At 46.0% G+C, this 20994-nt stretch overlaps 1 protein-coding gene across 1 annotated transcript in view; it reads right to left on the bottom strand.

Moving 5' to 3' along the window:
• TESC (tescalcin) overlaps window positions 1-2728 on the bottom strand; it is a 38388-nt gene extending 35660 nt beyond the window's left edge. The window contains 2 exon segments of the mRNA XM_070951058.1: window positions 2447-2552; window positions 2554-2728. Coding sequence (XP_070807159.1) covers window positions 2447-2552; window positions 2554-2625 — 178 coding nt within the window. The 5' untranslated portion in view covers window positions 2626-2728.
• Window positions 2729-20994: the final 18266 nt, after the last annotated feature.

Below are 20994 nucleotides of genomic sequence, written 5' to 3'. Positions count from 1 at the left end.
ACAAAGTCAGCTTATTGCCCCCACAATCCGGGTCCTCATTTTACCTACCTCAAAAAGGATGGAAGGCTGAGTCAACCTTGAGCCTGGTGAGATTCGAACTTGCAATAATTGCAGGCAGCTGGTGCTATTTAACAGCACTGTAGTCTGCTGCACCACCAAGGCAAGATTCCCCGACTTTCAATGTTACTTAATTCCCAAAGAAAACTTTTCCTGGGGTTTTTTTTTTAACAGCTTGGATAAACTGTTGGACAGCCAGGCTGTCCGATGAACCAAAGAGATGGCTTAAAAAACAAACAACTTTAGCAAAAAAAAAAAAAAAACCCTCAACCTGCCTTGACTGCTTCCTGGGATAATAAACCTGCTCCAAAAATTCTCCCAAAATAAAAACCCAGAAGGGTTTCAAAAGCGCTTTGAGACTGAGAGCCAACTCTGGAGAAACTTCACTCGTTCTTTTTTTTTAGCCTTGTTTGGGTGTGGGTGTGTGTGTGTGTGTGTGCTTGATTGTGAGAGGAGCGGCTACATAAATCTGAGAAACAAATAAATAAATAAAAATAAAAATGCAGAAACTAAAGCATCCCGCTTGCCAGTTTAATCTAGGGTACAGCCGCTGCCATTTCATTAACCTATCAGCCACTTAAGGGTGGAAAATTTAATAAGAAACGAGAGCTGCTTTTTAAAAGAAAAAAAAGCATTTGATCCATTAGAATGGACATCAATTTTTTCCCCTTTTTGGCGAGTCTATCTGCAAGACGATGCTGCCCAATTTTACTGGTGAAAGAGGCAGCCAAATTAAATACATTTCTGACCCCTTTTCAACCTGGGCTGTTGAGAATCTAGGTGCCTCTTACAACGCAACTGCTCCTTCTCTTCAGCTTCTTATATTTTAAATCCAGGAGGGCAGGACAGACTTAATCTCCCTGGCTTGTTGTTTCCATTCCGTAAAACGATTTGAGTGCTTGCTGCAAAAATGGTGCAAGGTAGACTATTCCTATGCATGGTGCCAGCCAGCCAACCCCTTTGTACCCTCCTCCCTAAAGTTTTCCAGTCTCCCTGGCTCTCCCATGCCACAGTCCCTGAGTTTAGGGGCTGGCTGCTGCGCCATTTTAATATTTCCCTTCCTTCTTGATTTGTCATCTCTTTCCCAAGGACTTTTACTTTTATTCTCGCTGTATATGGCCTTCTGCAAACTCTAGGGTTTCCCCGAAAACCAACCTTCCTTCCTTCCTTCCTTCCTTCCTTCCTTCCTTCCTTCCTTCCTTCCTTCCTTCCTTTTCTTTCTTTCTCTTTTTCTTTCTTTCTTTCTATTTCTTTTCTCTCTTTTTTCTTTCTTTCTCTTTCTTTTCTCTCTCTTTCTTTGTCTCTATTTTTCTTTCTCTTTCTCTCTTTCTTTTCTCTCTTTTTCTTTCTTTCTCTTTCTTTCTTTTCTCTCTCTTTCTTTCTTTCTCTTTCTCTTTCTCTCTTTTTCTTTCTTTCTCTTTTTCTTTCTTTTTTCTCTCTTTCTTTCCTCTCTCTCTTTCTTTCTTCTCTCTTTTTCTTTGTCTTTTTCTTTTCGCTCTTTCTCTCTCTCTATTTTTCTTTCTTTCCCTTTCTTTCCTTTTCTCTCTCTTTTCTTTCTTTCTTTCTCTTTCTTTTTCTTTCTCTTTTTCTTTCTCTTTTTCTTTCTTTTTTCTCTCTTTCTTTCCTCTCTTTCTTTCTTCTCTCTCTTTTTCTTTGTCTTTCTTTCTTTTCGCTCTCTTTCTTTCTTTCTCTTTTTCTTTCTTTCCCTTTCTTTCCTTTTCTCTCTTTTCTCTCTTTTCTTTCTTTCTTTCTCTTTCTTTCTTTCTTTCGCTTTTTCTTTCTTTCTCTTTTTCTCTCTCTCTCTCTTCTTTCTTTCTTTCCTCTCTCTCTCTTTCGTTCTCTCTCTCTCTCTCTCTCTCTCGCCCGGGCCATGCTTCTCCAGGACTCTCTAGCATCCTCCTCTCCCCCTCTAAAGAGTGAGTTTGCAAAGTGCCCCCCCACCCCCACCCGCCCGGCAAAGCAGCAGGATAGAAAGGCCGCGACTCCAAGGCTCGTGGGCAGGGAATTGCTTAATAGCACGAAGGTTTCCCTCCCCCCCCCCACACGTAACAAACTTCCCCAAACAGACAGAACGTGGTCGGAAGCCTTGCGCGGTTGCGAGAAAGCGAGCGCAAAGTTGCTCAAGACGCCTGGCCCGTTCCGCGACCACCCAACCCAACCCAACCCAACCCAACTCAACCCCGTCCTGGGTGCCCTTGAGGATGCTTGAGCTGTGCCAGCCCACCAAGGGGTGGGTGGGTGAGTGGGCACAAAAAGGCATCAGCCTCGCCCTCCTCCTCCTCCTCCTCTTCCTCCTCCTGGGGAGGGGGCTGGAGATTCCACCCCCGAGGACGTGAAAAGTCCAAAAAAACCAACAACCCACGAAGGGGAGATCCCTCCTTATACTCACAGCCGGTCTTGTGGGCGAGTTGCCGGGTCTCCTCGGAGATCGAGTGGGAAGAGCCCATGGCTGGGCTAGGGCTGGGGAGGGGGTGGCAGCAGCAGTCTGACTCTGGGGGTCCCGGCTGGATCAGGGCAGGGCAGGGCAGGGGCGGCAGGGCGAGCCAGGGAGCTGGGGCAGGGGCGCATGGGCCCCGGAGTGCTGGAGCGCAGCGCCCACTTGGCTGCGGAGTTTGGAGTCCGGAGGCAGCATGAAGGCGAAGGGGAATATCCAGAAAGAGAAGAGGAGGAGGAGGAGGAAGAGGAGGAAGGAAAGAAGGAGGCTCCCCCAGGGTCCCAACGCCTGCCTGCCCGTGACTGAGACACATCACATCACAATCTAATTAAAAGTCTAAAACTCTTAAGCAGCCTTCCTATCCTGGGGGAATCTCCTTTTTTTTTTTTTTTCCACTGGTCCCAGTTCTCCCTGGAGGGAGGAGAGAGGCAGCGTAGCAACCAGAAAACATTTTGCATCTCTTGCAAATTTGATAAGAGGAACTAACAGGTGCATTTAATTATTTTTGGGGGGGGGGGGGTGAAAGAGATTTTAAAAGTCAGCAGTGAAGGGAGAGGAAGGGTCTGGCTGCAAGCCTCGAACCCCCTTTCCAGAAGGGGGAAGCTCTGATCCATTAGCTCACCGAGGACTCGATGTTCTTCTCCAACCTCTCTTGCTGATGAACAAATCATGATTAATTCATACATGGGAGTTCGAGGCTGCCCAGGGTTGGCTCAGCCACCCAGGGAGAAGAAATCTCTTGGGTGGCCATTGGAGCATGGAAAGGAGAATCTGAATGTGAACAAGGAGTTGGGCCTTTTTGTGGTGTCAAAATGTGTTGTGTGATCTCGGGGCGAGATCGACAAATTGGACAGGTTAGTTGTTTGGAGGACTTCCTTGTATGGGCAGGAGTGTCCAACTTTGGCAACTTTTTATTTTTTTTTATTTTTTTTTATTTTGATTTATATGCCGCCCTTCTCCGGAGACTCAGGGCGGCTTACAATGCATTAAGCAATAGCCTTCATCCTTTTGTATATTTATACAAAGTCAGTTTATTGCCCCCACAATCTGGGTCCTCAATTTACCTACCTTAGAAAGGATGGAAGGCTGAGTCAACCTTGAGCCTTGGCGAGATTCGAACCTGCAGTAATTGCAGGCAGTTGGTCTTAATAACCAGCTTAATAACAGGGTGCCTTAGACCTCTGTACCACCAAGGCTCTTTTAAGAGTTTGTGGATGTCAAGTCCCAGAATTCCTCAGGCAGCCATGGGGAATTCTGGGAGTTGAAGTCCACGGGTCTTAAATTGGCCAAGGTTGGAGACTCCTGCTCTAATATAGCGTTTCTCAACCTTTGAGGTAGGTGGACTTCAACTTCCAGAATTCCCCAGCCAACCGTGACTGAAAGACTACTCCTGAGAAAACTGCAAGCCCATGGAACCTCACTCCACAAGATTTCAGTGAGGGCCATCCCCAGTTTGCAAAAAGGAGATAAGCCACAATTGTGACAAATTGTGGGCATCGCTGGCAGCTCATCATCTTGGCGACATAAGTGTCTCTCAAGAGCAGAGGTTACTTTGATGACACTTTGGCAGGGATCTCCTCCTTGCCAGCTGCCCAAAAGCCTGATTGGCCATAATGTCAGAAGGAAGCCATGGATGGATGGTTTGGGTGGGTCAGGGAGCACATCTTTTCCATGGGATAACATCAGGAGAACATTGGGATGTGGTCTCCTAGTAAAAGCCAGGAGAACACAACTCCAGACCAGGGTTTCACAAATAGGATGGAGTATACCCAGTGGTGAAATTCAATTTTTTTTTTACTACCGGTTCTGTGGGCGTGGCTTGGTGGGCGTGGTGTGGCTTGGTGGGCGTGGCCGGGGAAGGATTCTGCAAAATCCCCATTCCCTCCCCACTCCAGGGGGAAGGATATTGCAAAATCTCCATTCCCACCCCACTCTGGGGCCAGCCAGAGGTGGCATTTGCCGGTTCTCTGAACTACTCAAAATTTCCGCTGCCGGTTCTCCAGAACCTGTCAGAACCTGCTGGATTTCACCCCTGAGTATACCGATGTTAACCTAGTTGGGCAACGAAACATCTGTAAGAAAACAACCAAGCTCGGAGAGAACCAAGGACCTTACAGGATGGAGCATATTACAACTTGGGTAACCCAAGGAAGCCAACTGTCAATAGACTGAACTCCAAAAAGGAAAAACTCTTGGCACAAACTGGATATAAAGAGGAGTTAGAGTAAGGACAGTAGAAGCATTTAATCCGGGAGTTATTAGTCATCATAGCAGCTTGGAGCTTCCATAAGCAAGGGTAGTCTGGTGCTGAAAACTGATTCCTGGGAAGCAACAGCTAGTTGTTACAGATTACAGATTGACAGCGTTGGGAGGGACCTTGGAGGTCATCTAGTCCACCCCCGCCCCCGGCCAAGCAGGAGACCCTACACCATTTCTGACGGATGGCAGTCCAGTCTCTTCTTGAAACGCTGTTCCCTTCCCACCAAAGGGGGTCCCTATTTTTCTTACTTGCATTTTTTACGGGCTTTCGAACTGCTAGGTTGGCAGAAGGTGGGACCAAGTCACGGGAGCTCACCCCGTGACGCGGCGCTAGGGATTCGAACCGCCGAACTGCCGACCTTTCGATCGACAAGCTCAGCGTCTTAGCCGCTGAGCCACCGCGTCCCTTAGATGGCAAACAATATTGAGGCTTTATAGACAAATAGGCAGTTGTGGCCAAGGAAAAAAAAAATGGAAAAGACTTCATTTTTTTTTTTACTTGCAGAGATAAGCAATTGTGTTGCCCAAGAACCGCTTTTTTAATTCAATTTTGTAAATGGCCTTGCCACGGGGTGCCATTACGGAGAGAGACAAAAGGCGGAATGTTTGGAGAAAATGGCATTCGTTTGGCACGAGGTTTAAGCCAGCCGGTGCGGTGAACCTCGTCCCAGGTCTTAATGTGCTCTCCAAAGCGATGAGACAGACAGAGGGAAGGGAAAAGATTTTGTTGAAGAAAACCATAGGGTGGCTCCAGTTTCTTCAAAGATGGATGAAAGCCCTTCCCGAGGAAGTGAGGCCTAGTTTTCATGCCTTTCAGTTAAGGAGGCCAACCGTTATGAAACAAAGGTCAACAACAAAGGATGTTTGATGGTGTTGCCAAGGCCCCAACTGGGGATCTCCAAGATGTCTTGGAAAGTCCAAAAGAGAAAAACAGGCTCATGGATTCAAATGCTTCCACCCGCTGGGCAAGAGGGCAATCCAATAAAGAGAGGATCGGAAGCCCATGGCCACTAACCTCTCCATTTGTGGTCCGAGATCATTAAAGAGAGATCCAATCTAGAAGTAAGGAGAAATTTTTCTGACAGCGAGAACAAATAATGAAATTGCTGGCCTCCAAAAATTATAGGTGCTTCATCACTAGAGACTTTTAAGATTCTTCTCGTCCTTCCTATTACCTATCTATCTCCTTGTTGTTGTAAGTTGCAAAGTCGTGTCCAACCCATCGCGACGCCATGGACAACGTTCCTCCAGACCTTCCTGTCCTCTACCATCCTCTGGAGTCCATTGAAGCTCACGCCGACTGCTTCAGTGACTCCGTCCAGCCACCTCGTTCTCCGCCGTCCCCTTCTTCTTCTTTTCCTCTCCATTGTTCCCAGCATTAGGCTCTTCTCCAGGGAGTCCTTCCTTCTCATTAGGTGGCCAAAGGATTTGAGTTTCCTCTACAGGATCCGGCCTTCTCAAGAGCAGTCAGGGTTGATCTCCTCTAGGACTGATCAGTTGGATCTCCTGGCAGGCCAAGGGACTCGCAGGAGTCTTCTCCAGCACCAGAGTTCAAAGGCCTCCATTCTTTGGCACTCAGCCCTCCTTATGGTCCAACTTTCCCAGCCATCCATTGCAACTGGGAAAACCATCGCCTTGACTATACGCACTTGTGTTGGCAGGGTGATGTCTCTTACGTCCTTCTACTTATGACCTTGTTGCTTGCATCTTTACTATTTATATTGTTTTATTTAATTTCCCAGTATGATTTTGATTGCTTATTTAGTATCCTATGACTATCACTAAGTGCTGTATCTTATGATTCTTGATGAATCATATTTTTTTATGTACACTGAGAGTTTATGCACCAAAGATAAATTCCTTGTGTGTCCAATCACACTTGGCCGTTAAAGAATTCTATATTGGACAGCCATTTGTCTGTAATGGTATAAGGCAGTGATGGCCAACCTTTTTGCCGTCGCGTGCCAAAAGCGTGGGGAGCATGGGGGGGGGTCGTGCGCGCGTGTGCCCATACCCATAATTCAATGCGTCCCGCCCCCCCTCCCCCACACATGTGCGTGCTACACACACACACACCCCACGCTTCCCCCGATTTTGGCCCGGTAGGCCTGTTTTTTTCGTCCTCCCCAGGCTCCAAGAACACCTCTGGGGGCCGGAATTTGTCAATTTTATGGTGGGACAGGAAGTCCCATTTCTCACCCTCCCCGGGCTCCAGAGGCTTTCTAGGAGCCTGGGAAGGGCAAAAACAGGCCTTCCCCATCCCCCCAGAGGCCAGAAACGGCCCGATTGCCGACTTCTGGTGAGCCCGGAAGGCCCGAAAATCAGATGCGCGTGCCGGAGCTGAGCTAGGGCAACACTCTCGTGCCCACTGATATGGCTCCATGTGCCACTTGTGGCACGCATGCCATAGGTTCGCCATCCCGGGTATTCGGTCTCCTGCTTGAGCATGGGGTTGGACTAGATGATCTCCAAGGTCCCTCCCAACTCTGTTATTCTATCCTTCTGTTGGGGAGAAAAATCAGGCTATTTTTTTCCTCCCTTCTCTTTGTTTTTTTCCTAAGGATTTGAAACAAAATCCTTATTGAGATATGTTGGCAGCTCACCCTAGCAAGCCTTTAAACATCTCCCAGAGATACAGAAGCCAGACAAAAATCAAGGACACGGTTGATTTATTCAGACTATTCTTTGACCTCCGAGAGACAGAACAATTCAGAAACGGCTTCCGTTTAAGGAGGGAAATTAAGAGAGGAAAAGTTTAAAGTCAAGGGGCGATTAATCGTTTGGGGAGACCAAGGGGTTCATTTTGGAGGCTGCAGGCAGATCTGACTTTTCATGTCGATGAGTCTTTCCTGCAACTGATGTTCTTAGAAAGAACGCGGACCATTTTAGGAGAACCTCAAAGAAGGGAAGGAGATGATTCCCTCTGACTCATCCTTTGGCTTCGCACCTGGTGTCTGGAGGGAACACTGGTACATATTGTAGTAGGTGGTGTGAATTACACAAACACAGCTTTGGCAGGAGGAGAGGAGAACAGCCTTCTTTTCTATAAGACGACAACAAACTCTTTAAGAAGGCCATCAGTCCTCAGTTCCTGGATCCACCAGGAGTCCAAACTCAACTCAAAGGAAGACAGAGAGCCCTAGCAAACTGAGGATCTTGCAAAGCTTGGACGTTAGAACATAAAACCTAGAATAAGACCTTGGAGGTCTTCTAATCCAACTCCCTGCTCGAACAGGAGATCCTATACCATTCCAGACAAGTGGTTGTCCAATCTCTTCTTGAAAACCTCCAGTGATGGAGCACCCACAACTTCTGGAGGCAAGTTGTTCCGCCGATTGTTCTCACCGATAGGACATTTCTCCTTAATTCTAGGTTGGAGCACTCTTTGATGAGCTTCCACCCATTACTCCTTATTCCTCAGGTATTTTGGAGAATGCCACTTCTCGATGGCAGCCGCTCAAGTACCAGAAGACAGCTGCCATGTCATCCCTAGTCCTCTTCACTAGACTAGACATCCCCAATTCCTGCAACCGTTCTTTATATAGAACAACAGAGGGGCAACATGAGTAGAGTAGAGTAGAGTAGAGTAGAGTAGAGTAGAGTAGAGTAGAGTAGAGTAGAATATGGAGTGGAGTGGAGTGGAGTGGAGTGGAGTGGAGTGGAGTGGAGTAGAGTAGAGTAGAGTAGAGTAGAGTAGAGTAGAGTAGAGTAGAGTAGAGTAGAGTAGAGTAGAGTAGAGTAGAGTAGAATATGGAGTGGAGTGGAGTGGAGTGGAGTGGAGTGGAGTAGAGTAGAGTAGAGTAGAGTAGAGTAGAGTAGAGTAGAGTAGAGTAGAGTAGAGTAGAGTAGAGTAGAGTAGAGTAGAGTAGAGTAGAATAGAATAGAATAGAATAGAATAGAATAGAATAGAATAGAATATGGCAAGAAGGAAGGAGAATAGAATAGAATGGAATGGAATGGAATGGAATGGAATGAAGAAATAATAATCTATTCTCCTTCCTTCTTTCCATATTCTATTCTATTCTATTCTATTCTATTCTATTCTATTCTATTCTATTCTATTCTATTCTATTCTATTCTATTCTATTATTCTTCTAGACTGCCCAACCGCTCCCCATCCTGAATGCCAGAGCCATTTCTGTGCCATCTGCGTGCAGTTCATGAAACCTTTGCTTGATATTCTCAACAATGACATTCTTGCTGATGCAAGTCTGCAGGAGAGAGCTTGAAAGAGAGATCTCCTTCCAGAAGATGGTGGTGCCAGCAGACGTAATACGCCGTTGGGCTGTGGCTGGCTGGACAAGGTGCCAAGCAGTTTCTGGTAAAGCAACTAGACCGCAGCAGTAATGCAGCAACTGCAGCACACCGAGAAATCAACTCCAAGGCAGGTTCAGTAAAAAAGCCCGGAGGAGAATCTCTGCTCTGCTCCTTGATAAAAAAGGACCGCAAGACAAAAGGATCCAGCAGCAAAAAAAAAAAAAAAAAAAAAAAAAAGGAAATTGTTTCCAGTTTTGGTAGCTTCCCCATCAAGGAGGTGCAAGAAGAGAGCAGAGATTGCTAACGGAGTAGTAAAGACTCCAAACAGACTGGAAACTGGACAGAGCCATCTTTAAGGTAAAGGTAAAAGTTCCCCTTGCATATATGTGCTAGCCGTTCCCGACTCTAGGGGGCGCTGCTCATCTCTGTTTCAAAGCCGAAGAGCCAGCGCTGTCCGAAGACGTCTCCGTGGTCATGTGGCCGGCATGACTCAACGCCAAAGGCACAGGAAACGCTGTTCCCTTCCCACCAAAGGTGGTCCCTGTTTTTCTACTTGCATTTTTTGACGTGCTTTCGAACTGCTAGGTTGGCAGAAGCTGGGACAAGTCACGGGAGCTCACCCCGTTACGTGGCACTAGGGATTCGAACCGCTGAACTGCCGGCCTTTCCATCGACAAGCTCAGTGTCTTAGCCACTGAGCCACCACGTCCCTGTAGCCATCTTTAAGCAGGGGGAAATCAGGAAGGGCCTGTAGCATCTTTTTAACACGTTTTATACAGGGGTGGGTTCTATTTATCTTTACATTTTCGCCCTTCCTTACCCCCCGGAGGCCAGAAACAGCCCATTTCCCAACTTCCAGTGGGCCCGGAAGGCCTGAAAATCAGCTGGCTGGCACATACATGTGCACTAGAGCTGAGCTAGGGCAACGCTCGCGGGCCCACAGATATGGCTCCGTGTGCCACCTGTGGCACGCGTGCCATAGGTTTGCTATCATGGGTATAGGGTCTCCTGCTTGGGCTGGGGGTTGGACTTGATGACCTCTAGGGCCCCTTTCAACTTGGTTATTCTACATTCAATGGAACAGAAGTTGCCTTCAGAAGTTGTGGGAGCTTTATCACTGGAAGCTTTGAAGAAGAGACTGGACTGCCACCTGTCAGAAATGGTGTAAAGACACCTGCTTGGATGAGGGTTGGACTAGATGACCTACAAAGTCCCTTCCAACTCTGTTAATCTGGTCAAGGGCAAATCTGTTAAAATTGGAGGAGGGAAGAGCCCTGTTAATCCCCTGCAGCCAAACATCTGGAGGAATCTGGTAGCCTCTTCTCCAACGAAAACCTCCGAGGAACCGAGCTACAGTTCGTGGCAGGGTAATTCTGGAAGTTGGAAGTTCTCAGGTCTTAAAGTTGCCGAGGTTGGGGGGCACCCCCAGAAAGACGGTTTCGAAAGGGAAACATTTGGGAATCGTGGTTTCCTGCGAACCTGGAAGATGGCGAGAATGCCTCTTGCAAAAGGCCTGGTCTCCTTCTCTTTTAATCTATCCCCCGCAGGCTTGTGACATGCACACTTCCTCCAGCGCTCCCTTATCAGTAAGCACTCCACAAACACCAGGAGAAAATTCTGCACGTAGGAAAAAATATAAATATATTCCCTTGTGCAAGCCTATTCATGGTAACGGCCAGCGCAAAGCCTCAACCAACCCTTGCGAGGGGAAAGGAAAATAAAAAATAAAAAAGGCTTCTGGGAATAAAGTTTAAAATCAACCTAAAAATATATTGCAGCCGCGGCGGAGAGATAGCACAATGCTTGGGAGGTTAAGATAAGACTGGGAACGTGCTGGCCGGTTGCAAATTTACTACGTCCCTGAATGCCTCGGCTGACCTTGGTCTTGACTGCAAGAGCAACCTTGTCAGATTGTTGTAAGGAAGCATTATGATGCTAGCTTGGTCTAGCGGTGAAGGCAACAGGCTAGAAACCAGGAGATGGAGAGTTCTAGTTCCGCTTTAGGTATCAAAGCCATCTGGGTGACTTTGGGCCAATCCCCAGGAGACAGTGAGTTCTAGTTCCACCATAGGCGTGAAAGCCATCTGGGTGACTTGGTCCAATCCCCAGGAGACAGTGAGTTCTAGTTCCACCATAGGTGTCAAAGCCATCTGGGTGACTTTGGGCCAATCCCTAGGAGATAGTGAATTCTAGTTCTGCTTTAGATATCAAAGCCAGCTGGGTGACTTTGTACCAATCACTAGGAGACAGTGAGTTCTAGTTCCACCATAGGCGTGAAAGTCACCTGGGTGACTTGGTCCAATCCCCAGGAGACAGTGAGTTCTAGTTCCACCATAGGTGTCAAAGCCATCTGGGTGACTTTGGGCCAATCCCTAGGAGATAGTGAATTCTAGTTCTGCTTTAGATATCAAAGCCAGCTGGGTGACTTTGTACCAATCACTAGGAGACAGTGAGTTCTAGTTCCACCATAGGCGTGAAAGTCACCTGGGTGACTTGGTCCAATCCCCAGGAGACAGTGAGTTCTAGTTCCACCATAGGTGTCAAAGCCATCTGGGTGACTTTGGGCCAATCCCTAGGAGATAGTGAATTCTAGTTCTGCTTTAGATATCAAAGCCAGCTGGGTGACTTTGTACCAATCACTAGGAGACAGTGAGTTCTAGTTCCACCATAGGCGTGAAAGTCACCTGGGTGACTTGGTCCAATCCCCAGGAGACAGTGAGTTCTAGTTCTGCCTTAGGTATCAAAGCCAACTGGGAGATTTTGAGTCAATCCCAAAATTGGGAATTCTAGCCCTACCTTAAACATGAAAAACTGGCTGGATGAATTTGGACCAATCCCTCTGTCAACCCAGTTTACCTCACAGGGTTGTTGTTTGGGGGGAAAAATAGGAGGGGGAAGGAATATGAGGTATGTTGCCATCTAGAATTAGTTATAAAAATAATAAAAGCGAGATATAAATAAAGATTGGCAGAGGCAGTTTGGTATAATAATTAAAGTGCCGGCCTAGAAACCAGGAAGCAGTGAATTCTAGACTCACCTTCGCGTTTGGCATGAAAGTTAATGCATTTGCTCTCTCAACCTACCTCACAGGGTTGTTGTGAGGAAAATAGGAAAAGGAAGGATTGTTATGTATGTTTGCCACCTTGAATTACTTATAAAGTAACAAAGGCAGGATAAATAATCTAAAACAAAGGAATCAGGTTGCCCATCTTGAGTTTCCTGGCTGAGAAAACCGGACAGATTAAATAAATTGTTTTGGAAAGGAAAATAAAACAAACGCAAAGGCTAAAATTTCTCTAACTGCACCCAAAGAAACATAACACAAGGACCAAAGACTTCCACACACATTGCACCTTTACATTGCAAAAAAAAGAAAAAAAAGAAAAAGAAGTTTTTCCAAGCCAAGTCAACATAAATTTGCTCCTTTAACTTGCTCCAAGCAACACCCAAAAATTGCTAATTTTGTCCCAACCAGTTTCCATAAAGGGTCACTGAAAAATAGTCCCCACATAAGTAAAAATTGAGAGAACTCACCTCCAAGCCTGCACCATAAGGCCCAAGTGCACATCTGGTATTTAAAAAAATAAAATAAAATGGCTGCAAGAAAAGCCCAAAATTCACAGGTGTTGCTGGACGAGACCAGCAATTAACCCTTTAGCTGCTGAAGCTAAGCCTTCCATGCTTTTAAAGGAACGGAGAGGTTTTCCTGACCTGCATTTAAATGGCTTTTCCTAAACTCTTCTTCTTTTTTAATCAGAGTGCTGTTAAGTCTGAGTAAGTGGAGCTTTTAAAATAATAATAATAATAATAATAATAATAATAATAATAATAATAATAATAATAATAATAATAATAACCTTAACAGTTCCTAGGTCCTTGGTTAGGACTTGAGCTGCTGAGCTATTAACCAGCCTCAAAGGCTGTAAATCTCACTAAAGATTAACCAATAAATAATAATAATAATAATAATAATAATAATAATAATAATAATAATAATAATAATAATAATAGTAGTAGTAATATTGTTCTATTTGTTTATTTTTTCCCCGTCTTCTAACTACTCCTGTTTTATTTCTTGGCTGCTGGAGCAAAGCTTCAAATGGTGAGAAAAGTGAGAAAATAAGCTAGAATAGTAACTCCAAAGCAGCTTCTCAATAGAAGAAAAGATAGACAGTTTGGACTAGTGGTTAAGGCACCAAGTTAGAAACTAGGAGTCTGTGAGTTCTAGTCCCACTTCAGGCATTCATCTGGCTGGATGACTTCAGGCCAATCACCAGGAGACTGTGAGTTCTAGTCCCGCCTTAGATGTAAAAGCTGACTGGGTGTCTTCAGGCCAATCACCAGGAGACTGTGAGTTCTAGTCTCACCTTAGGTAAGAAAGCTGACTGGGTGACTTCAGGCCAATCACCGGGAGACTGTGAGTTCTAGTCCCGCCTTAGGTGTAAAAGCTGACTGGGTGTCTTCAGGCCAATCACCAGGAGACTGTGAGTTCTAGTCCCGCCTTAGATGTAAAAGCTGACTGGGTGTCTTCAGGCCAATCACCAGGAGACTGTGAGTTCTAGTCTCACCTTAGGTAAGAAAGCTGACTGGGTGACTTCAGGCCAATCACCGGGAGACTGTGAGTTCTAGTCCCGCCTTAGGTGTAAAAGCTGACTGGGTGTCTTCAGGCCAATCACCAGGAGACTGTGAGATCTAGTCTCGCCTTAGCTATGAAAACTGACTGGGTGACTTCAGGCCAATCACCAGAAGACTCAGAGTTCTAGTCCCGCCTTAGGTATGAAAGCTGACTGGGTGACTCCAGGCCAATCATCAGGAGACTGTGAGTTCTAATCCCGCTTTAGGCATGAAAGCTGGCTGGATTACTTTATGCCACTTATTCTCTCTCAGCCCATCCTACCTCACAGGGTTGTTGTTGTGGGGGAAAATAGACGGAGAAAAACGTATTAGGCATTTTTGCCGCCGTTTGGTTTCTGAATGTCTCGTTACCAGACTAGGTAACATCTTCAGCGGAGTTTAGGCAGGGGTGGGATTCAAAAATTTTAGCAACCGGTTCTCTGCCTAGTTGCTGGGTGGGCGTGGCCATGTTGGGTGTGGCCTGCTTGGCTTCCTGCACCACGGCGGAGGGGGGAGGCATTTTCACCCTCCCCAGGCTCTGGAGGCTTTCCTTGAGCCTCCGGGAAGGCAAAAACAGCCTCCCCCGGGCTCCGGAGGCTGGAAACTTAACTTTACTTTCATTTTCGTTTTCAGCATAGCTTGATTAGCACAACGGGGAAAAAGAAAAAAAATCTGCTCCCAGCAATTTTCCTCCTTGCAGCAAGCAGCAGAGCCCTGCGCAAAACAGCTGAGAGCAAAACAGCTGAGAGTCGGGAGGCCGATCCAATGAACTTGTGCTAATTAGGCTGTGCTGAAGCTGAAACGGGCTGTTGCTGCTTGCTGCAAGGAGGTAAACTGCTGGGAGGCAGAGGCCAAAGGGTGGGGGCCAGTGGGTAGGTGGGGCTACATTTGGTGTATAAGATGCGCCTAAATTTTCACCCCCTTTTAGGGGGGAGAAAAGGTACATCTTACACTCTGAAAAATACGGTGTTTATTTATTTATTTGTGGAATTGAGGCTGTTCTCCTAGGTCCTTTCCTTATCTAAATGGGCCTTGGAGCATTTTATCAGCTGGAGCTCACGCACAGGCCCGGGTCTATTAAATCACAAGAGGCCATCTTCCTGATTGTCCCTGCAAGCCACTGCATTTGGCTCGGATCCACGCTCTCCTTAAAAGCCTCTTAATGATCTGCCAAGAACCCAGGCCTGGCACATCCTGATCGAGACAGTAACAATTAGACCAAACTATTACTTTCTGCGGAGACAAAGCAAGCCAGACGGAGGTGAGCATTCTGCGTGCAGGAGACAGCCTGGCTCGCCGGCCTTTCAAAGCTTGATGGACAGGACAGCAAGGACCCGGTTATGAATACCCATCAGCCGGACTGACCCTAAGGATCAATTTGCACCATGGGAAAGACTGCAGAACAGGAGGGAGGTAGAAGCCCTTTCCTACAGCCTGCTGCTCAGGGCAAGTGTTCAGATGAAGAGAGTTTCCATGGATGGCTGTCCAACCTCTGCTTGACCCATCCAGCTAGGTTCTACCGTGTTTCCCCGAAAATAAGACCCTTATATTTTTTTTGAACCCTGAAATAAGCGCTTGGCCGTATTGCCATGCGCTCAAAAGCCCGATTGGGCTCATTATCAGGGGATGTCTTATTTTGGGGAAAATAGGGTATCTATCTATCTATCTATCTATCTATCTATCTATCTATCTACCGTGTTTTCCTGAAAATAAGACCCTGTCTTATGTTTTTTTGAACCCTGAAATAAGCGCTTGGCCTTATTGCCATGCGCTCAAAAGCCTGATTGGGCTTATTATCAGGGGATGTCTTATTTTGGGGAAAACAGGGTATCTATCTATCTATCTATCAATCATCTATCTATCAATCATCTATCTATCTATCTATCTATCTATCTATCTATCTATCTATCTATCTATCTATCTATCTATCTAATCTATCTTGTTTCCCCAAAAATAAGACCCTGTCTTATATTTTTTTTGAACCCTGAAATAAGTGCTTGGCCTTATTGCCATGCGCTCAAAAGCCCGATTGGGCTCATTATCAGGGGATGTCTTATTTTGGGGGAAACAGGGTAGTTAATGTTCAACCACAAATTCTGTAACTGAAATCCATGTTTCCTACAATCCGGGACAAACAGAAACGAGACAAAAAAAAAAAAACCAAAACAGGTCTTGACCTCCTTCAGTTATCTGAAAAGTGCCAAGATATTTCCCAATCTTCATTCTGTTCTTCTCATATAGTAGATGTGCCCAACTCCTTCCATCAACCAACCAACCAACCAACCCAACCCAACCCAACCCAACCCGAATAGAGCTGGAAAATCTAGTCCAGCCCCCTGGTCAAGCAGGAAATCAACCTATACCATTTCATACAAGTAACTGTCTAATCTCTTCTTAAAAACCTCCAGTGATGAAGCACCCACAACTTCTGAAGGCCAGCTGTTCCACTGGTTAATTGTCCTCACTGTTAAGAAGTTTCTCCTTAGTTCTAGCTTGCTTCTCTCCTGGATTAGTTTCCATCTGTTGCTTCTTGTCCTGCCTTCTGCTGCTTTGGAAAATAAATTGACCCCCTCCTCCTCTTTATGGCAGCCCCTCAAATACTAGAAGACTGCTATCATGTCACCCACAAAAAGATCTTACATTCTCAACCTCTCCATTAACCAGCTTGGCTGCAAACATTTGAAACAGCCATGCCAACAGGTGTGCAAGGCATTGCAGGTTGTAGAACAGAGGTCTTCAAACTTGGCAGCTCCAATGATGGAGCACCCACGTCTGGTGGCTTAATTCCAGGTTGCTTCTCTCTTTGGTTGGTTTCCATCCGTTCTTTCTTGTCTTGCCTTCTTATGCTTTGGACAATAAATTGACCCCGTCTTCTCTGTGACAACCTTTCAAATACTGGACTATCGCTATCATGTCCTCCCTGGTCCTCCTTTTCTCGAGACAATTTTTCTGAATTTATTTAGCGTATGGCATTTCTTCAATCTTTCTGCATTTCCGAGTTTTATGACTTTCCGAGCGCACTTTCCAGTTGTTCTCGATGTTTCTGAAAATGCGGCACTCAGAAATCGGCCATCGCACTTGAACTGGTTCTGTTAAAATGGGGAAAATGTACAGGAACAGTTACCGTACTTCCCACGTTTTGGAAACTTGAGTTAGGTTCTTGTTTTGGCCGCCGCATTTCGCTGCTGACTCACGTTCCAAGCTTGTCATACACCAGAACTCGAAGCTTCGGCTGTCGAAGGCTCAATCAAGGGTGTCGAGAAAATGTCAGTGTTAATTTCAAAGCAATTTCAATGACGTCGAAATGAGCTGCTTTGATTCACGGCTCGGCTTGAGAGAAAAATAAACTCTCGAAACATTTCTGCACCAGTAATTTCCAAAGCTGATTATGAATTTCCACCACCCACTCCAGGAACCCCACTTTTCTCCTGAACGACTCACCTTCTGCAACGCGGACTAATGATTTCAACAGCTGGGAAGAGCTGGGGTGCAAGAGTAAGATGATTCTGGGTCCCAAACATACACGTTTCTTGGTTTGCAAACTTTTGCCTTACAGTTTCTGTTGAGATCAGGGCAAGTTCAGCTGCAACTACAGGTGGTCCTTGACTTATGACCACAATTGAGCCCAAAACCTCTGTCGGAAATCAAATGGTGAGCTGGGTACAAGGGACCAGGCCCTTACCTGGGCTTCCCTGAAATGTCTGGCAGGGACCAGTCAGAAACCGAGATCCAGAATAAATACAGCAGCTGGATTTAATCAATAAACCACCAGCACACGAAGTTAGACGCTGTTATGTTTATGGCGGACCGATGGTCATGATTACAATCCCAAAGGTGCTGAAGTCAGAACTGAAGAAGCTTCTTGGATGAGAAGCGAAATGTTTTCAAGGAAAAACAACCACCAAGAGAAGTCCAGTTACCTTTTTGAAAAAGCATCTTTAGGACAACCATGACTTGGATGACTGAGAATTTCCATGGACATCACGATTATAAGACCATCACTTCAAAAGGTAGTCTATCTGAGGAAGAACAAGAGGGAAAATCTGGGGCTTTCACACCTGAAGCGCAAACCTTGAGACATCAGGTTGGTCACTGCTGAAACAGCCAGCCCATTTATATAGCAGGCTACTCTTCTATTTTTGCGTTCTTTTTGGTCATGCACCTGGTCGTATGCTCGGGAGCAAGTCCCCCTAAACTCAATGCAATATGATTCCAAATATAAGTGTCACATCCCAACCCACTAGAGCGGGGAGGCAAGGAATGTTGCGGGGTCCCATCCCCAAAGGAGATACATCTGGCGGGACCCAGAAGGGCCTTCTCTGTGGTGACGCCCTCCTTCTGGAACATCATCCCTCTGGAAATTAGACTGGTCCCCACTCTTAACATTCTTTCTGAAGACCCTGAAGATGTCATTCTGCTAGCGGGCCTGGGGAACCCAGAACAGGATGAAGCCCATTTTTAAAAGGTAGGTAAAGGTTCCCCTCGCACATGTGTTACTTGCTCCCGACTCTAGGGGGCGGTGCTCATCCCCGTTTCAAAGCCGAAGAGCCAGCGCTGTCCGAAGATGTCTCTGTGGTCATGTGGCCAGCATGACTCAATACCAAAGGTGCCCGGAACGCTGTTCCCTTCCCACCAAAGGTGGTCCCTATTTTTCTACTTGCATTTTTTACCTGCTTTCAAACTGCTAGGTTGGCAGAAGCTGGGACAAGTCACGGGAGCTCCCCCCGTTACGCGGCACTCGGGATTCGAACCGCTGAACTCCCGAACTTTCAATCGACAGCTCAGCAACTTAGCCACTGAGCCGCTGTGTCCCTACAAAAGATAGATAACCTTTGTTGCCATTTTTCTTTTATATTTATTTCCTGTAAGGTGCCTTCAGTTGCTGTGACTGAGTAGGCAGCAATATAATTTTTCCAAATAAGTAAATATAACCTTAAAGGTCAGGTAACAATCTTAAGTTTAATTTTTATGCTTTTTTCCCTCTTGAATGTGTAATATTATATTACACGTTCAGGTTATTTTTATGGATAAAGAAGATTTAGCTACTGTTATGGAATCCAGGGGTCAAATGTTTTGAGACTTGTTTATTTTCAGGAGCAGAGTGCAGATTGGGAATATGAAGTGATCCAAGAAAAAAATGTACAAAATGTGTTGTCTTTTTAAGAGAAAAGCTGAGAGCTTTTCCAGAACAGTTGGGATTTGGTTGAAGGCGGACAGAAAGGAAATTAATTCCAAACTGGCTTGGAGCCAAAACCCGTTTTCTCTCTCCTTTAGAAAAATATCATTATACATCATTTCAAAAAGTATTTTTTGAGAGTCAGTGACAGTCAGTTCAAATGTTCCTTAACAATTACTGTGGATTCAAATTTCATAAATTGGTAAGCACAGTTATCGGGTGTTTTTATGAGGAGGGCTTCCCACTGACTTCTGCCTAACTCAAGATATAGAAAACGCCCAAGGAAAGAAATGGCTTTATATTAGAAAGAATATGCCACAGTTACAAGCTGAAAAGGGTGTTATTTTATTCCAGAAATACCATGAAGTGCTGGGAAGGAGGGAGGGAGGGAGAGAAACAAATCTCTTACATTTGTAACTCTCCTAAAAAAATAAATAAGTGCATTTTACGTTCAAAACTGCATACGGGATTGATGGGCTGTACAAAGTCTGCTTTTTTCGATACCTTCAAAATGCTTGATAGATAGATAATAAATAGATGAGAGAGAGAGAGAGAGAGAGAGAGGGAGGGAGGGAGGGAGAAAGAGAACGAAACAGGAAGAGGGAGAGAGAGATGGATTTATATAGCACCATTCAGATGAAGGAGAAATTCCAAGCGCTTTAGGAAAAAAATTATAATAGAAGTTTAGGAGAGGGACAGGCATGCATCAGATCTACAACAACCGAGAGGGGGGAAATGAAAATACTTCTGATTGAGGTTATTTGACTAGGGATAACAGGGACCCGCAGCCAGCTGCAGGCTGAAGGGTGCAGGCTGAGGCAGCTTCGTGGTTCGTTTCTCAGCCGCACCGTCTCCCCATCGACAAGGGAGACGGCGTATTGCTAAAATATGGACTTGTGTATTGCTAAAGCCCCTCGAAAATCAACGGAGAGGGCTGTGCTGCGTGAACTGCATAGGTTAGTTCTTCCCATTTGGCTTTTGTAATCGGCTTTTAAGGAAGGGTGGTCTTCGCAGCCCCCCCCCTCAGGTTTCTGCGACTTCGGCGGTGAGCTTCGTCGGCTCTCGCAGGACGATTCAGACAACGCCTGGGAGTCAGCACGGGCTCACGTCTCAAGGGAGGTAAACCCCCGTCGGCGGCTGCCGCTGCGAGAGATAATTATGTCAGTCTGATGCAATCCACCAGCGGATTCGGCTCCACCACCGCGATCCAAAGATCTACAGGTAGTCCTCCACTTACGATCGTTCGCTTACGTCGGACCTCCCAAAAGGTATTTTACATCCTGGGTTCTGAAGTTCCAATGGCCAGTCCCTTCCCTGCGCCTGCATTTTGGGTGGTGGGCAATCATTTACACAGTGTCCTGGAGGGTGGAGGGGATTTATCCACATGATTGCAATTGACGTGTTTGCTGAAAACAAACATTTACTTCTGGTTTTCGGCAAAAATGCCCCATCGTGCAGAATGGGCTCGTTTAACCACCATGGTGATGACCACGGCACACGAGAGGCCGTAAAAATTGGGTTGGTCGTGCGATGACCTGCTTTATGACTTATTGCCAGGTGTCAACCCTGAAGCTGACCTGACCGAGGCCGTTTAGTGTTGCCACACTGGAGCCGAGGGGAGAGGGAGGGGAGGGGGGAAGGAATAGAGATAGCTGGGGTTTTGTAGCCAAAACAAAATACTTTCTCTTGGGAACCAAGGACATTCTCACACCTGGTCAGAGAGAGGAGGAGTGACGTTACCAGGCAACCGGGCAGCACCGTGATTGGACCATGGGACTGACTGACTGGGGAAAGACTTTTAATTAGGTGAAAACCACAGGAACCTTCAGAGTCGGTTTTCACCAGAACCGTGCCAATATGATATAGCCAATAAAACTATTCTTTTGAGGAATCTACCTGCCTCAGAGTTTTGTTTGCTATGGGTGTATTACTTGGAACCCTGACAGTAGGATCCAATCCGAGACGGTCACCGGGACCAAAGGTTTATCCGTCAAGAGCCTGTAGTACAGTGGACTAAAGCACTGTTATTAACAACTGCTGCTTGCAATTACTGCAAGTTCGAATCTCGCCAGGCTCAAGGTTGACTCAGCCTTCCATCCTTTCTAAGGTGGGTAAATTGAGGACCCAGTTGTGGGGGCAATAAGCTGACTTTGTATAAATATACAAAAGGATGAAGGCTATTGCTTAACGCATTGTA

The sequence above is a fragment of the Pituophis catenifer genome, unplaced genomic scaffold, assembly GCF_029215685.1.
Source record: "Pituophis catenifer annectens isolate HBS135680 unplaced genomic scaffold, rPitCat1.0.hap2 SCAF_10, whole genome shotgun sequence".
Classification (NCBI taxonomy): Eukaryota; Metazoa; Chordata; class Lepidosauria; order Squamata; family Colubridae; genus Pituophis; species Pituophis catenifer.
Note: the sequence above shows the minus strand (reverse complement) of the source record. Positions and strands in the feature narration are given on the sequence as shown.